Below are 16,912 nucleotides of genomic sequence, written 5' to 3' on the forward strand. Positions count from 1 at the left end.
AGGGAGATGAGGAGAGAGAGACAGGGAAAGAGAAATGCAGAGAATGACTCAAGAGATTTGAGAGGAACACTGAGAGAAGGAAATACAGAAAAGAACAAAAAAAGAAAAAATTTTGAAAGAGAAACAAGAAGGATAAAAGAGAGTGAGCTGGTCACTCAGTGGGAAGCCAGTGGCTCTGTCCCCGGGCCCACTTACTCAGGGGCCTCAGGGCTACCCATTTGCCTCCCTCCTGATTCCTCCAGATCTGTCAAGGTCAGGCATCCAGACAACTTGGGTCTGGTCCAGGTGTGGGGACATTAAAAATGTGACACTAACAGCCAACCCAGGGCTCTTGGGAAGCCCTCAGTCCCCTGCCACAGTCTCAGTAAAGGTGGGACCCACTAGAACAGTGGTTCTCAACCTTTCTAATTCAGTTCCTCATGTTGTGGTGACCCCCTAACCATAAAATTATTTTTGTTGCTACTTCATAACTGTAATTTTGGTACTGTTATGAATCATAATATAAATATCTGATATGCAGAATGGTCTTAGGCGACCCCTGTGAAAGGGTCATTCGACTCCCAAAGGGGCCACAACCCACAGGTTGAGAACCACTGCACTAGAAGATTCTGCCCCTACTCTGTGCCTCAGTTTCCCTAGCCACAGTAAGATTCATTTACTCAGCAAATTGTTCATGGAGCACCTGCTTGTATGCCAGGCCTGGTGTTAAGGGCTGGGGACATAGAATGACCAAAGCAGATCTGATTCCCACCTTTTCTGGGCTCACAGTCCAGTGGGAAAGATGGGCATGTGACTAGGCAATCACAGCATGACCAAAGCCCCAGTGGAGGACTGCTCAGGCAGCCACAGAGTCCACAGTAGGCACTGGGCCCATGCTTATCCAGAAGCAGTCAGGCAGTCTTTAAAAAAAAATTTTTTTTTTTAATCTATTCTGTTGCCCTGGGTAGAGTGACATGGTCTCGTAGCTCACAGCAATGTCTAACTCTTGGGCTCAAGTGATCCTCTTGCCTCAGCCTCTTGCATAACTGGGGCTATAGGTGCTTGCCCCAATGCCCGGCTAGTTTTTTTCTATTTTTGGTAGAGATGTGGTCTCAGTCTTGCTTATGAACTCCTGAGCTCAAGTGATCTTCCTGCCTTGGCTTCCCAGAGTGCTAGGAACACAGGCAGGAGCCAACATGCCTGGCCAGTCAGGGAGTCTTCTGGAGGATCAAGAGGATCAAGGTGGCAGAATTGAGGAAGGTGGCTGGGAGCAGGGAACAGTCTTGGAAACGTTCCTGGAAGTGGGAACAGTCTATGCAAAGGTTGACAGGTCAGACTGGTTCATGGAAGGTCTGAAATGAACTTGGTGTTTGAGTTTAGAGAGTGAGAGGGTGATAAAGGATGAACCTTGGGAAGGCAGCAGGAGCTGGGAGGCTGTGGTCCAGGGCTGGGGCAGTAGGAAGCCATGAAAGATTGGGAGCAGGGAGGGCCATGGTTAGATTCATGTCTTTCTTTTCTTTCCTCCTCCTCCTCTCTCTCTCTCCCTCTTGGGTGTCTCCCCAAGGCCTACCTCCCTCCTTCTTTCCTTCCTTCCTTGAGACAGGGTCTCATTGTGTCACCTAGGCTGGAGTGCAGTTGCATCATCATAGCTCACTAAAGGATTACAGGAATGTGCTACCATGCTAGGATAATTTTTCTATTTTTATTAGAGACAGGGGTCTTGTTCTTGCTCAGGCTGGTTTTGAACTACTTAGCTCAGCAATTCTCCTGCCTTGGCCTGTCACAGGGCTCCACTGTGCCTGGCTTTTAAAAAATTTTTGGAGATGGGGTCTTGCTATGTTGCTCAGGTTGGTCTCCAACTCCTGGCTCAAGTTATCCTCCTTCCTCAGCCTTCCAGAGTGCTGGGATAACAGGCATGAGCTATGGTGCTAGGGCCAGATTTATGTTCTATAAAGAGCTAGGGGGTGGGCTGGCCCATAGGGGCAGGAAGGGAGACTGAAGCCTGGATGAGGGGGATAGGAAGAAGTGAGAGGAGAGGCTTCTCTGCAGAGAAAGTGGGCAGGACATGGGGACCATCAAATTGTAGGGGGAGATGCAGGTTGATCTTTGACCTTTGATTTGGCATGGTGGGGCAGCCTGTGGGCTGGGGACCTCAACTTGGGGGAGGGGCTGAGGCCACATGGCCCCTGGGGTGAGAAGGCCTGACAGAGACACCCAGGAGGTGGATGGGGTCATCAGACTGGAGCTTTTGAGGCCACTTAGAGTCTCCCTGAGTCTGGGGTTTGCTGGGACTACCAAAACAAGACGTGTAGGGGTTAGGGGCACCCTCTGCAGCCCAAGGACTCAAGTGGAGTTGGGGCAGATGTTTGTTTCCTGCACATAAGACCATGGCAAGGAATAAACGAGTCAATCCATGAAAAGGACTTAGAATGGGCCTGGTACACAGCTAGTGTTCAATAAAATTGTTTAGCAAGGGGTAAACAATACTATACAAATTATAACAATGATAAATTATTAATATGAAGGGTGGCACCTGTAGCTCAAGTGGCTAAGGCGCCAGCTACATACACCAGAGCTGGCGGGTTTGAATCTGGCCTGGGCCTGCCAAACAATGACAACTACAACCAAAAGATAGCCAGGCGTTGTGGTGGGTGCCTGTAGTCCCCAGCTACTCAGGAGGCTGAGGCAAGAGAATTGCTTAAGCCAGGAGTTGGAGGTTGCTGTGAGCTGTGACACCATAGCACTCTACCCAGCTTGAGGCTCTGTCTCAAAAAAAAAAATTATTAATATGTAGTAGCAAATGCTTTTTCTGTATTACTAGTTAGTGGTTATCATGGTGATCTATGGCCAGCCCATAGATATTCTACGGGAAGCCTTCTGAGATTGCCTTATAGGGGGGAGGGTTGTCACAGGGCAGAGCCAGGAAGCCCTAAATAACCCTCTGTCTTTGGAAGCTGAGGCCCAGAGAGGAGGCTACATTCCTGAGGTTGTTCTCTGTGGGCCTCAGTTTCCCTTACGTGTCCAATTATCTCCCCAGAGTGTCTTGGGTACCTGTAAGATGACGTGAGATCCAACTGGGGAAACCTCAGAGGACAATGGGATGTGCACCCTGGAAGGGAAGAGTGAGCTCCCACTTTTGGAGGTGCAGAAATTGGGCTGGGCAAGAAGTCTTGCTCAGACTGCCCGGGTTTCTTCCAGTTTCAGACTCCCAGGTTCCACCATCTTTATTCCCAGATTGTCCTACAGAGGGCAGCCGAGGATGAAGACACACTGTGGGACTGCCCCTCCTTTTCCTCCCTGGTCCGGGACAAGCTGGTTCTGAGCCTGTTGTGGCCTTGGGCAAATCCCGCCCCCTTTTGGACCTCAGTTTCCCCATCTGTTGTAAGAGAGGCACAGTTCCAGCCTTCCGTCCCACCCCAGGAAAAGTTTTGTCAAGTTTAGAGTGAATAGCAGGAAGGGGAGGTAAGAGATTGGTTACACCATGAGCAATGGCTCACACCTGTAGTCCCAGCACTCTGGGAGGCCAAGGGAGGAGGGTCTCTTGAGGCCAGGAACTTGAGACCAGCCTGAAAGAGTGAGACCTGTCTCTATTAAAAAATAGAAAAATTAGCTGGGTGTGCTGGCACATACATGTAATCCCAGCTTTTCAATAGGCTGAGGCAGGAGGATCACTTGAGCCCAGGAGTTTGAGGCTGCAAGTGAGCTATGATGGAGCCACCGCACTCCAGCCCAGGCAACAGAGACCTTGTCTCATTAAAAAAAAAAAAAAAAAAAAAAGGCCAGTTGATTCCCCGCCCCCGCCCCCATGGTGTTCCTGAATATAATTTAGGGGAAATCATTATATTATTAGTTAGTGTTTAATTACAATTTATTATTGCTTATTGAATCCTTACCTTCTAAAGAGGGTAGTTTTATCAGCCCTGTTTCATGGATCAAGAGACTGAGGCACAGGGGGGTTAAAAGGGATGCCCAATGTTTCTGGCTGGAAGTGTAGGTGGTGGGATTCAAACTTAGCTGAGCGAGGGGCCTGGAGCCGTCTAACATATGCTATAGTTTACTTTATACTTTGTTTTTTGCCTGTGTACCCACTCCTATGCAGGCTTTTAAAACTGAGAATTTTTGTCCCTTTTGTTCTCTGCTGTATCCCTAGCATATAAGAAGACCTTGTCGGATGGTGCCTGTGGTTCAGTGAGTAGGGCGCCGGCCCCATATACCGAGGGTAGCGGGTTCAAACCCGTCCTCAGCCAAACTTCAACCAAAAAATAGCCGGGCGTTGTGGTGGGCGCCTGTAGTCCCAGATGCTCGGGAGGCTGAGGCAAGAGAATCGCCTAAGCCCCCCCCCCAAAAAAGCTGGAGGTTGCTGTGAGCCGTGTGACCTCACGGCACTCTACCGAGGGCGGTAAAGTGAGACTCTGTCTCTACAAAAAAAAAGAAAGACCTTGTCTGCCCACACAGGCGCTCAATTCATTATTTATTGAACGAATGCGCCACATAAAAGTAGTGCAACTTATATTTTTAAAAACTCTGACAGGAAAACACCGGCTGATTGCAGCTTAAGAGCAGGCAATTTGCGAGCCCGCGAAACTGAGTCTTACGTGACAGCTGAGGCCCTACCCGGGTGTAGGCTCCACCCCTGCGACGTAACCAGCGAAGATTACGTCCTGACGTCATTGAAACATTCGGCGCACAAGCACTTCCTCAACGTAGCCAGGGCCGACACACGCGACCCGGAAGGCCTTCCACTCACACTCCAGCTCGGGCGACAGAAGCGCCGATGGCGGAGGGAACATTGGAGATACCAGCAGAGAATGGTAGTGGCGGCGGCGACTCAGGAGCCAGCGCGTCGGAACGGGGCGTGGCGCCCATTAAACCTCAGTGAGTTGTCAGGGCAGCAAGGAAGATCTTAGGGCTTTTCCGGCATCCGTAGCGCCGCCCGAGTGGTGCACGTCGGGATATTAGGCGGTGATTAAGGGCAGAAAGCTCGCCGGATCTTCATTCTGGGCCGTTTCTATGTCCTGAGGGTGGTTAGCGGCGGTCAGAGATCGTTCACGTTGGTAGCTATCGCATACAGTAAATACACCACGTCTAGGCTGGGCGAGGCGGGGTTTGAAAGCAATGCCTTCAGTGCATCCTGGGGACTGTAGTCCCTGTGCCTATTTGTGGGAACGGCGCATGTGCCTATCCAGCCACACCTCGAGGACGAATACCGCGGGGCATGCTGGGGGTTGCGGTGTTGGAGTGGCCGAAAGGCGTGCTGGGAAATGTGAAGGCTTGAACCCCGCTGCAAGGCATGCTGGGACTTGTTGTTTTCGCTCGGCCTAACTTGAGTTGGGGATGTTCATGGCTGATAACCGGTAGTTTTAGCGCAACCTCTGGACACTGGGGACCCGGCGACAAAATAAGTCTTCCTTGTGGCCCGAAGTGCTGGAGCTGGCTGTTTTTAAGTAGTGAGAGCCTTGTCAGCAGAAGCATTAAAGCAGGAGCAAGTGTTTCTCAGCCCGTTCCCCAGTGTTCATTCAGTCTGAGGTCAGAGCACGGACTTCCTAGACGAGCTCTCCTTTCCTTTTCTTTTCTGTTGGCAGATACCTCACCACCAAGGAGCAGTTTCACAAATTCCTAGAAGCCAAAGGGCAGGAGAAGCCTTGCCAGGAAACCGAGGTTGGATACCCTGGTGGCAATGACCTGGCTGAACCTGAAGCCAAGCGGATCCGCCTGGAGGAGGGACAGACAGATGAGGCAGCTGAGCATGGGGAACAGCTGCCGGCTCATAAGAGGGCCCGGGGGCAGAACAAAAGCCGGCCCCACATGAAGCCCACACACTACGACAAGAACAGGCTCTGCCCCTCCCTGATCCAGGTGAGCATGGCTGCCAGGGCATCTGTGCTGGGGCGGCAGGAGCAGGCGTATTTTCTAGCATTCCACGATTGTTAGAAAGTCCCAGGAGTTTTAGTTGGAGATTTCTCTGTTGCCATTCAGTCTTCCTCCTTGTTGTGCTAGTAGGGTGTAAGGGTTGTGGTTGTGTCTGTAACGAAGCCACCAAGGCACAGTGAGGCTGCTGACTTGTCCAGAACCCAGCCATGAGTGGCAATCCAGGTTTCAGACCCAGGTTGCCCCAACTTTTCCCCTTCCTTCTTTGTTCTCTTGCTGTTTACCCGCAGGGGTCGGTGGCTAAGTGCTTCTTTGGTGACCGCTGCCGATTCCTGCATGATGTGGGCTGCTACCTGGAGACAAAGCCAGCTGATTTGGGCCCCCGCTGTGTGCTATTTGAGACCTTTGGCAGGTGCCCTTATGGTGTGACCTGCCGTTTTGCCATGGCCCATATGGGGCCTGAGGGCCAGAACCTGGTACAGGAGGATCTGGTGGTCCGCTGGGCCCACCTCTCACCTGTTGTCTGCAACGGCCTGGACAGAACCCTGCAGCAGCAGCTACGGAAGCGCGAGATCCGCTTCGAGCGAGCAGAGCAGACCCTGCGCCAGTTAAGCCAGGACTCCCCACCTGCTGCTGCTCTCCTTGAGGTCACGGTGGCTGAGGGTGCTCCAGGGCACAACAAGGCCCAGGAGGCACCTTTAGCTCTGGGCACTGGCACCCCTCCCAACACCCTTCCTGTGCGGACCTGTGGGCCTCTGACAGATGAGGACATCATCAGGCTGCGGCCCTGTGAAAAGAAGCAGGTATGTGTCATGGCTCTGTTGAGGGTGATGCTAGGAGCAGAACTGTCCATTTAGCTTGTGTCAATTAGGCACTAGCTATGTCCAGGTTCCTATTCTAGATGCATGGGAGTTAAAGGCTATACTCTTAAGGCTCTCTCTGCTGCTACTCCCTCTCTGTGCTCTGTTCTGGACTCTGTGTTCAAGGATCCCAGTCTGGGGTGCAGAAAGAGTTGGACGTACACTGTCAGTTCCAGAGAGTCAGAGCTTGGCAGATGAGAATAGTATGGAAAAGAGGCACATTTGAGATTGGGGGTTTGATGATTGCATAGAAGCTCTCCAGTGGAGGAGAATACAGAATGAAAAGAACATTCCTTATAAAGGGATCAATTGGCAGAGGCCCATAGGTGAAAAGGAACCAGGCCAGTCCAGGCAGGGCAAAGAATGTCCTAGATTCTGGGGAAAAGGGAGGCCATAGAGGCCTCAGAAGCTGGGTTGGAGGATTGAGCTTTGCTGACATGTTTTTTCCCCTTGCAGCTGGATATCAGTGGCAAACTGTATCTGGCCCCCCTTACCACGGTAGGACATGGGTGGGACAGCTGGCTGATTGGGTGGGTTGAGTAGCAGTGTGGTCCCTCAGATAGTGCTGAGTGTTTGTCTCTACCTGCTGGGTCTTGGGGCTAGGGTGGGCATCTGGGGTCCCTGCTTACCATGCCCTCGTGTGTTTGTCTGTGTTCTCTTGCCCCTAGTGTGGGAACCTGCCCTTTAGGCGGATCTGTAAACGCTTTGGGGCAGATGTGACCTGTGGGGAGATGGCTGTCTGCACTAACCTCCTGCAGGGACAGATGTCTGAGTGGGCTCTGCTCAAACGCCACCAGTGTGAGGACATCTTTGGTGTTCAGGTCAGTGCCCAGTTGCCCTGAGGGACCTCAGTCACTATGATTCCCAGCCAGGTTCAGGACTTGCCTTGGTTGCTTCCTTGACTTCTCCTGCCTCAGCTTTGGGATGACAGCTCCATCCATCTCCAGGGGCTGATGGCCTTAGCCAGGGGACGGTGCTTTCCAGGGAGGCTCAGGGAGAAGAGCCCAGGGGCTCAGGATACCCCAGGGGACAGCCAGACACGATGGTTTGGATATGCCTCTCACCCCCTGCCCTGCCCTGCCCTGCCACAGCTGGAGGGTGCCTTCCCTGACACCATGACCAAGTGTGCTGAGTTGCTGAACCGCACCATCGAGGTGGACTTTGTGGACATCAATGTCGGCTGCCCCATTGACCTTGTGTACAAGAAGGTAGCAGCAGCTCAGCCTAGGAGCCCTGGAGGAGGCACAGCTAGGGTGGGGTGGATGGGGGCCTGGGACCTAGCAGTGTCACCTCCTGTGCCTTGCGGATTCGTGCCTTGCTTTCCCATCTGGATAGGGCACTGAGCCTGCAAGTGACGTGGTGAATGGTAGGTCAGGGATCTGGGGACATGTATGTGGCCCTGGGGCACCTGCTCTTTCTTTGAGTCTCTGTCTTCTGTTGGGGAGGCTAGGAGCAGGATGAGGGCTATAAGGCTTAGCCTGCCTACTGTGTCTCCCAGGGTGGGGGCTGTGCCCTCATGAATCGCTCCACCAAGTTCCAGCAGATTGTCCGTGGCATGAACCAGGTATGACCAAACCAACATCCCCGTGTTTACCCGCAGTAACTCTGGGCCCTGCCGAGCATACCTTCCCACTGACCCACAGGTGCTGGATGTGCCACTGACTGTGAAAATCCGCACTGGTGTCCAGGAACGTGTGAACTTGGCACACCGCCTGCTGCCTGAGCTGTGGGGCTGGGGTGCAGCCCTCGTCACGGTGGGTCTCAGGGCATGTGGGCATCCGGGCCTTGGGGTGCCCTGTGTCTCCTCCTAACAACTCCTCTCTTCCCATTCCTCCCTCTGTCTCTGTCTCCATCTGCCTCTTGCCTCTGTCTCTGTCTTTGTTTCTCAGCCTGTCTCTCTCCATCTTTTTCTCTCTGCCTCTCATTTACTCTGCCTCCCTCCCTGCATGGTGGCTTCTCCCCTAGCTCCATGGCCGCTCTCGGGAGCAGCGTTACACCAAGCTGGCCGACTGGCAGTACATCGAGCAGTGTGTGAAGGCAGCCAGCCCCATGCCTCTGTTCGGTGGGTGCCCTGTCCTCTGCGACTCAAGGCCACACACCCTTGGTTGAGCAAAAACTCCCAAAGGGCTGCCAAGTGGAGCCCCGGCATGCCCCCACCTGCCTGCAGCTCCCTGAGAACACAGCCTCTGTCCCCTCAGGAAATGGGGACATCTTGTCATACGAGGACGCCAACCGTGCCATGCAGACTGGCGTTGCTGGGATCATGATTGCCCGGTAAGTGCCTAGCGAGGATGCAGAAAACCAATTTGAGCCACTCAGAGTGCCCTGTCTTGGTAGGGAGGGAACAGGTGAACCTGCTGCAGCAGGCGCCCCGGAACATGACATGCTCTCACCCACCTCTGGTCTGTGTTGTGCTGTTTTTCCTGGGATGGGGATTAGGGGTTGGAGCTGATCGAGGAAGAGGGGACTGGAAGTTTCTGCAGCTATGGGATCTGATATCTGTGGGTTGAGGATGCTGGGTTCTGTGTCAGACTCACACCTGTAATTCTAGCACTCTGGTAGGCTGAGGCCGGTGGATTGCTTGAGCTCAGAAGTTCAAGACCAGCCTGAGCTAGAGTGAGACCTTGTCTCTAAAAATAGCCAGGTGTTGTGGTGGGTGCCTATAGTCCCAACCACTAGGGAGGCTCAGGCAAGAGAATCACTTGAGCCTAAGAGGTTTGAGGTTGCTGTGGGCTGTGATGACATGGCACTCTACCGAGGGTGACAAAAGTAAAACTGTTTCAAAAAAAAGAAGATGCTGGGTTTGAAGGTCAGGTGACCATGACCAGGTGTTTTAGGCCTGTACATTTTGGGTCTGTGCTCTGTGACCCCTGTCTGCCCCACAGTGGTGCCCTGCTGAAGCCTTGGTTATTCACGGAGATCAAGGAGCAGCGGCACTGGGACATATCATCATCTGAGCGCCTGGACATCCTGCGGGACTTCACAGACTATGGCCTGGAGCACTGGGGTTCCGACACACAGGGTGTGGAGAAGACACGGCGCTTCATGCTTGAGTGGCTCTCCTTCTTGTGCAGGTGGTCACCAGGGCCCACGGTGTGGGAAGCATGTGGGCCAGGCCCAGCAGGGTCTGGCTCAACCCTGACCTCGCCACCCATCTGTTCATAGGTATGTGCCCGTGGGTCTGCTGGAGCAGCTCCCACAGAGGATCAATGAGCGTCCCCCCTACTATCTGGGCCGCGACTACCTGGAGACTCTGATGGCTAGTCAAAAGGCTTCTGACTGGATCCGCATCAGGTGTGGGGGGTTTGGGGGGTGGGGAGGCTGTGATATATGGTGTGGGTTTTGCCATGAGGGGGCTGTGCCTAGGCTCCCAGCCTGACTGCCTCCTGCCTGCCCTTCCTACAGCGAGATGCTCCTTGGACCAGTACCCCCTAATTTCGTTTTCCTGCCAAAGCACAAGGCCAATGCATACAAATAGCTGTGGATGCCAAGGTTGGGCGGGGGCCTTCTGAGGGCCCCCCCAAGGACATGGAGAGGACAATAAATTTTATTCTCTTAAAATCCAGGCCTTCTGTGATCCTGGGGCTGCCACCTCCTGGTCCTCCCCAGAACTTGTCCTTTGGCTGCTCCTTCCTCCCCATTTGGTCACTCATTTGTGGAGGCTCTTGGCCACCCCCATGGGCCCTTGACCGGGAGGAAGGAAGCAGGGTGTCTAGGCTGGGCGGGCTTGGCCTGCCTGGGAAGCAGCCTGCCTGGAGGAGGCAGCTTCACAGCTGTTAGGTGGGTACTGCTGGAAAAGCAGAAGGCACGGAACCTTGCTTCAAGTTCATTTGTATTCATTGATGCCTGCTGTGGGCACCCTATCTTTTCCCTGGGCCACTCCCACACCCGGAACCCTGCCCAGTGGGTGGGCTGTAGCCTGGAACCCGCTGCCTGGAGTAACCAGGCAAACAGAACCCCGTGGGACTCTGAGTCTGTTTTCTGGGTGAGCTACCTGTGCTCCCTCCTGACCTGCCAGGCAGGGCCCCAACCACCTCCCTATGCAGCACCCCAAACCTTTCTACGCACCTGCAGCTCCCCAGGAAGGCTTTGGGCCTCGAGGTCTGGAAGGTGCTGAGGGGCTGGGCAGCCAGCCTACTCTGGCCTGTGTGGAGCTGCCTCCTGCTGTGGGTACGAGCTGGGGTGAGCAGGGTGCCCAGCTGGATGGGGGCCCAGGGCTCTTGCCCTCCAGCCCCAGGGACCCACCCACCCTGGCACCTTTGTCCACAGGCTCTGCGACCCTGTACCACCCCCAAAACTCAGAGAAAGAGGTGTTTCCAGCCCCCCCAGCAGGTACTGGCATACCCTTCCCTCCTTGACGAGGAAGTAGCTGGGAACAGGTTAGCATGGGAGGGACCCTTCCTGCCCCTGACCCCCCTTTATGGGACCCCAAGGACAGGCCTGTGTCTCTCATTTCCTGTGATAAGAATCACAGAGATAAGTTCTGGGCCTGCCATCCCCAAGGCCTCCCAAACAGTATCTATTTCTGTCTTTCTCCAAGTGTGCACCTAAAGGCAAGAGTCATGTCCCTGTCTTCGACAGGCTCCTACGGCAAGGCCTGTGTCCCCTGTGGCCCTGACCGCCCCCCAGGTGTGGGCCCTGCCTCTCCAGGCAGGCTGTGGGGCCTCGGGGTGGTGCCCTGCAGCTGCTCTCAGGATCCCACCCCGGCCTGCAGGTTTCCAGATGGCCCCCTGTGGGTGCTTCTTTGACCCTCGAATCTACCGGATTGAGTGGGCCACCACTGACTTCGGCCAGTCGTCCCTGTACAAGCTGGTGGCAGCGGGCAGCGTGGGGCCTGCTGGGGTGCCCACCTCCCCCGGCAGCTACCTCCTGGAGCCCCAGCACTACCTCAGAGCCCCAGGGCCACCCCCACAGACCCTGTACTCCCACTACCAGCCGGTGCCCGGAGGGGCCCAGTACCTAGTGCCCTATTTCCCCCCTGAGGGGCCTGGCCCAGAGGCCCTGGGCTTTGTGAGGGATGGAGGGCCACCTGCGTTTGTGGAACTGGCTCCCCTAGCCTCCAAGGAGAGCAAGGCAGCCCCAATCATCATCGCACTCCCCCAGGAGCCCACACTGCCCCCTAGCACCTATGGCAACCTCAAGGGCAACTTGGGCCAGTTCCCGGGACCTGAGGCCTTCCCTGCCAAGGAGCAGCTGTTCTCTCCCAGCCCTGGTAAACCAAAGATGGCTGAGGCCCAGGAGACGGCCCCTCTGGAAGCAGGTGAGGCCAAGGCCCCCGAGGCAGTCAGAGCGTTTGCACTTCCCGACAAGGTGTTGCTGGAGGATGCCATGAAGCTTTTTGACTGCCTGCCCGGCAGCACTGAGCCCGAAGGGACACCCATCAAGGCCCCCTGGCCTGTTCTGCCAGAGAGCAGTGATGGCAGCAGTGGTGGTGACGACTCAGCCAGTGACATCCGCTCATTGCACCTGCCGGATGAACTGCTGTCCTTTGACTATAGTGTGCCTGAGATCCTGGACGCTGTGTCCAACGTGGACTGCTTCTTCAACTTCAGGGTGCTGGATGACGAGCCACTGGCCTGTCCAGGGCCCCCCTCTGTGGTTGCTGCTGTTCCAGTCCTACACAGCAAGAGGAAGGCTGGCTCCTCTGCCACCAAGAAGGGGAGGATGGCCGGGAAGGGCAAACAGCCTGAAGCCCCGGCTAGCACTGCACCCCTGGGGCCCAGGCAGGACCTGGGTGCTGTCTCCCATTAAAACACGTTTGATCTCTCAGCTCCACCTCTGCTCAGGGCCTTGGGCTGAGGGTGGTGGGTGGGATATGAATGCCTATCCCCTTCCCCTGTAGTCCAGTGGGCAGGCAAGATTTGCTCCCCAGGCCTCATAGAGAGGCCTTCAGAGCCAAGCAGGGCAGCCTTGCTATCACAGGGCTCCTTCACCCCCTCATCTTTCAGCCCTGGAGAGTCCCACTCTGTGGCAGAGGTAGGAGTCCTAATTTTGTTAAGGATTTTCATACCCTCATGTTTGGTGGGGGAAGGCAAGGCTGCCCAGAGAGGACAGGAACTTGGTTGGGGTCACGTAGCAAGCAGGGCACGCTCTGGGAGTGGCCCAAGTAGTCTCTTCTGAAGCTACCACTGGTGGAGGGTGGGTTGAGAAGCTATCTTTGGAGAGCCTTGAAGGGGCCCTGGGGCCTTGGGTCAAACCCAACTGGCAGTGGTGGGGAATGTGGATGCTGATGATCTGAGGGTGGAGGCCAGTGCTGGTTTGTGGCAGGGATCTTAATACATCAAGGAGACATGCTTAGAGGGTAGGAAGGCCTGGGGGGACCCAAGCAGGCACACTTGAGATGGGAACATGTGGACAGCACCTAGGGGCCAGGGGGTGCCGAGCCACGCCAAGGGTCTGGATCCTAGAGGGGGGAGAGACAGCTCAGTCACTGCTGGTTCTGAAATCAAGTGGGCCTAGCCTAGTAAAAGCAGGGTAACTCCAGAGAGTTGGTGCCTTTCCAAGTTGACCCACATGCATGCTGTCACCTGCCTCTCTGGAGGGGCCAGCAGACCTTCCTGCCCTGAAACACTCAACGTGACCCTGACCCTGGAGAGGCTGGCCTCATTTCCAAAGGAACGTGCAAGGAAACAGGATATGAAGTGTCAATTGAGCACCTCCTCTGAGGATACCCGTCTGGAATGGATTTCCCAAGCCTTCAGTGCTTGGGCTTTGACAGAGTCTGCTGGGGGAGTCCAGGAGATGGGGGTGGTGAATTTGGGGGCAAAGTTGGGTACCTGCCACCTGCTCTCTATGGCTCCTCTTCTCGAAACCTTTAGTCAAAAATTCAGGGAGGTGGAGACAGTGTCTGCACTGCACAGCTGCTGCCACATGGCGGGAAGCCCAAGGCCTAGGGCCTATGCTGTGGGCTGCCCTGGCCTCTGTATTACCCCTGCTGGTCCCATGTTGTCACATGTAGGCTTGGAGAGCCTCTGGGCCCCTCCTCCCTGCAGCCTCATAGGGGTGTCTTTGAAAGGGAAACCAAGGTCTGAAATGAAAGGGAGGCCTAGCAAATGAGGTGATTGGGTAAACGCAGAGTGAGGGCCACAGGGCAGATGCTTGCCAGGGACCTGGCCAGCAGTTTTCAAAGAAAGCACCAATAAGAATAGTAGATAATGGAATGATTACAAAAAGGACTTTTTTGGTGGGGAGTGTTAGATAAAGTGAATAACAAAACAAAACAAAATGGCTCAGTGGCTAGGGTGCCAGCCACATGCACTGGAGCTCGTGGGTTTGAATCAGGCCTGGGCCTGCCAAACGACAACTTCAACCAAAACAAAAAGGTAGCTGGGCATTGTGGCGGGCGCCTCTGGTCCTGGCTGCTGGGGAGGTTGAGGCAGGAGAATTGTTTAAGCCCAGGATTTTGAGGTTGTTCTGAACTGGTACAACATGGCACTCTACTCAGGGTGACATAGTGAGACTCTGTCTTAAAAAAAAAAAAAAAAGAGAAAGGAGAGAGCCTGTAAATGGCCCAGTCCTAAGGTGAGCTTGATCAGGACAGGCCCTGAAGCCCTGGCTGAAGGGAAACACAGAGCTCTGCCCATGAGCCTGGAGACAGAGTCCAGGGGACCATCCTGCTCCCCAAAGGCCTGGCTGGAGGAAAACACGGTGCTCTGTCCATGGGCCTAGAGACCTCCCTGGCATGGGCAACTACTGGGTAGTGGCCTAGCAGTGCCTGTCCAGGAAGGAGTCACTTTGCCCCAACCTACTTCCACACAGTGCACTTAGGACCTTTACATGCTCCTGTTGGGCAGGAGGGTCAGAGGACAGTCCCCTGAGTAACCTGAGGATGGGGCAGAGCTGGCTCCACCAGGGAGAGCCATGTAACTAGTCACTGCTTTATATATGGCAGCGGAGGGTTGTAACTGGACTGAGGCTGTATGGGCAATTATAAATGACCACAGAGCGAATGAATGAATGAATAAATATATATGTGTGTGCATATACAATTATTTTTTAAACCAAGAGTAATGAGAAGTGGGACCCTACCCAAGTTTTTACTGAAGATTAGACATTATCCATGCTGAAAGGACAACTGATTTTCAACAAAAGTACAGAGGCAATTCAGTAGAAAAGGAAGAGTCTTTTCAGTATATTCATATAAACAGGAAACCCAGTTCATACTTCACACCGTAAACAACATGAACTCAAAATGGACCACAGACCTAAAACTATAAAACTTCTAAAAGGTAGGCAAAAATATTTGTAAACTTGGGCTAAGCAAGATTTCTTAGACATGATATCATGAGCGTAAGTAATGAAAAATGATAAATCTGATTTCAACAAAAAGTATCTGCTTTTTAAAAATCATGGTTAAGGAAATAAAGACTGGTCAAAGTTTGGGAGAAAATATTTGCAAAGCTTATATCAGGTAAACAATGTGCATGTAGAATATATACACAGTGCTCTAAAAATTCAGTTTTAATGAAACAACCCAATAGTATTTTGAAAATGATTTGACCAAACATTCCACCAAATAAAATATATAGTGGACCAAAAGGAACATGAGAGTTGCAGGATACAGCACAGAGTTAAAAGTAGTGGGTCCTAGAAACAGAGTGATCTGGGAAAAACCCAAGCATCGCTGCTGGCCCTGAGCACTGAAAACCGTCCTTAGGAGGCACAGCACACTGTCCCAGCCAGAAGTCATATTTAGTAGCGATAAAAAAAAGGCAAGACATAAGTGCAGTAAACAGAATGTGTTAAGAGTTACATTGTGCAGGGCGGCGCCTGTGGCTCAGTCGGTAAGGCGCCGGCCCCATATACTAAGGGCGGCGGGGGTTCAAGCCCGGCCCCGGCTGAACTGCAACCAAAAAATAGCTGGGTGTTGTGACGGGCGCCTGTAGTCCCAGCTACTCGGGAGGCTGAGGCAAGAGAATCGCTTAAGCCGGGTGGTTGGAGGTTGCTGTGAGCTGTGTGATGCCATGGCACTCTACCGAGGGCCATAAAGTGAGACTCTGTCTCTACAAAAAAAAAAAAATAATAATAAAAAAAAAGAAAAAAAAAGAGTTACATTGTGCAGTTGAAGAAAAACTCCTTTTTAACCTTGACTGTAGCTTTCTGCTGTGCTGTATTTTCTCATGCCTTACTCGAGTAAAAGCTGTGAGGATTGTTGGGAGGGGTCACACCTGTCTTTCTGTGCCAAGTGCTTGTTGTTTTCGTCCTCCCTGTGTTCCTCGGTTTAATGCAAAATGGACTGAGTAGGTGTTATTATTTTGGGTCGAGTTGCACTGACAGATGTTCAATTTAATCAGTTATTAAATCAAATGCAAATGAAACAACACTAAACGTTATTAGGTTAGTTAAGATTAAAAAGACTGGCAAGATAAAGTTTTACAGAGGATGCTGAAGAACTTGTACCCCCATATACTGCTGGTGGAAATACAGGGTGGCCATAAAGTTGTCTATTTTAAATTTCACACCAACTTTATGGCCACTCAGTATAAAATGGGACATTCATCTTGGAAAATAGTTTTGCAGCTTCTTTAAAAGTTAAACATTCGCTTCTCATGTGATCTCGTCATTCTACCCCTAATTGACCAAGATCAAAGAGAGCACATGTCCATAGAAGCACACAAAGCTTTGAAAATTAGTGTGCATAACAACTTTATTTGTATATTCCCAAACTGGAAATAACTCAAGCTTTTTTTTTTTTTTTTTTTGTAGAGACAGAGTCTCACTTTATTGCCCTCGGTAGAGTGCCATGACGTCACACAGTTCACAGCAACCTCCAGCTCCTGGGCTCACGTGATTCTCCTGCCTCAGCCTCCCAAGTAGCTGGGACTACAGGCACTCACCCCAACGCCCAGCTATTTTTTTGTTGCAGTTTGGCCAGGGCCAGGTTTGAACCCGCCACCCTCGGCAAATGGGGCTGGCGCCCTACTTACTGAGCCACAGGCGCCGCCCATAAGCTCTTTTTTTTTGAGACTGAGTCTCACTGTCACCCTTGGTAGAGTGCCCTGGTGTCATAGTTTACAGCAACCTCAAACTTTTGGGCTCTGATTCTCTTTTGGACAAGTGATTCTCTTGCTTCAGTCTCCCGAGCAGCTGGGACTACAGGTGCCTGCCATATCACCCAGCTATTTTTAGAAATGAGGTCTCGCTGTGGCTCAGCTGGTCTTGAACTTGTTAGCTCAGACAGTACACCAGCCTCAGACTCCGAGAGT

The 16,912-nt window shown here is 53.0% G+C and overlaps 2 protein-coding genes across 5 annotated transcripts in view; both read left to right on the forward strand.

The window, feature by feature from the left end:
• The window catches only part of DUS3L (dihydrouridine synthase 3 like), a 16,944-nt gene extending 6,054 nt beyond the window's left edge, over positions 1-10,890 (forward strand). Inside the window, exons 3-15 of one of the 3 annotated variants that reach the window (XM_053584128.1) lie at positions 4,511-4,854; positions 5,562-5,835; positions 6,138-6,650; positions 7,164-7,205; positions 7,376-7,528; positions 7,799-7,915; positions 8,206-8,271; positions 8,351-8,461; positions 8,673-8,769; positions 8,906-8,981; positions 9,593-9,781; positions 9,873-10,001; positions 10,782-10,890. In XM_053584128.1, coding sequence (XP_053440103.1) covers positions 4,754-4,854; positions 5,562-5,835; positions 6,138-6,650; positions 7,164-7,205; positions 7,376-7,528; positions 7,799-7,915; positions 8,206-8,271; positions 8,351-8,461; positions 8,673-8,769; positions 8,906-8,981; positions 9,593-9,781; positions 9,873-10,001; positions 10,782-10,824 — 1,911 coding nt within the window. In that variant the 5' untranslated portion in view covers positions 4,511-4,753 and the 3' untranslated portion in view covers positions 10,825-10,890. Of the gene's footprint in view, positions 1-4,510; positions 4,855-5,561; positions 5,836-6,137; positions 6,651-7,163; positions 7,206-7,375; positions 7,529-7,798; positions 7,916-8,205; positions 8,272-8,350; positions 8,462-8,596; positions 8,770-8,905; positions 8,982-9,592; positions 9,784-9,872; positions 10,002-10,112; positions 10,252-10,781 lie in introns of those variants that run through there. The other 2 variants (XM_053584126.1, XM_053584129.1) reach the window with 2 other exon arrangements.
• On the forward strand, positions 10,748-12,469 carry PRR22 (proline rich 22). Of its 2 annotated transcripts, XM_053584131.1 has the most exons (3): positions 10,748-10,877; positions 10,977-11,039; positions 11,422-12,469. In XM_053584131.1, exons 1-3 carry the CDS (start codon positions 10,748-10,750, stop codon positions 12,456-12,458), a joined length of 1,230 nt encoding a protein of 409 aa, XP_053440106.1. In that variant the 3' UTR covers positions 12,459-12,469. The 2 variants fall into 2 exon arrangements, with proteins under 2 accessions (XP_053440106.1, XP_053440105.1); XM_053584130.1 differs by lacking the exon at positions 10,748-10,877 and having other exon boundaries at positions 10,911-11,039; positions 11,289-12,469.
• Positions 12,470-16,912: the final 4,443 nt, after the last annotated feature.

Source organism: Nycticebus coucang, chromosome 3 (assembly GCF_027406575.1).
Source record: "Nycticebus coucang isolate mNycCou1 chromosome 3, mNycCou1.pri, whole genome shotgun sequence".
Lineage (NCBI taxonomy): Eukaryota > Metazoa > Chordata > Mammalia > Primates > Lorisidae > Nycticebus > Nycticebus coucang.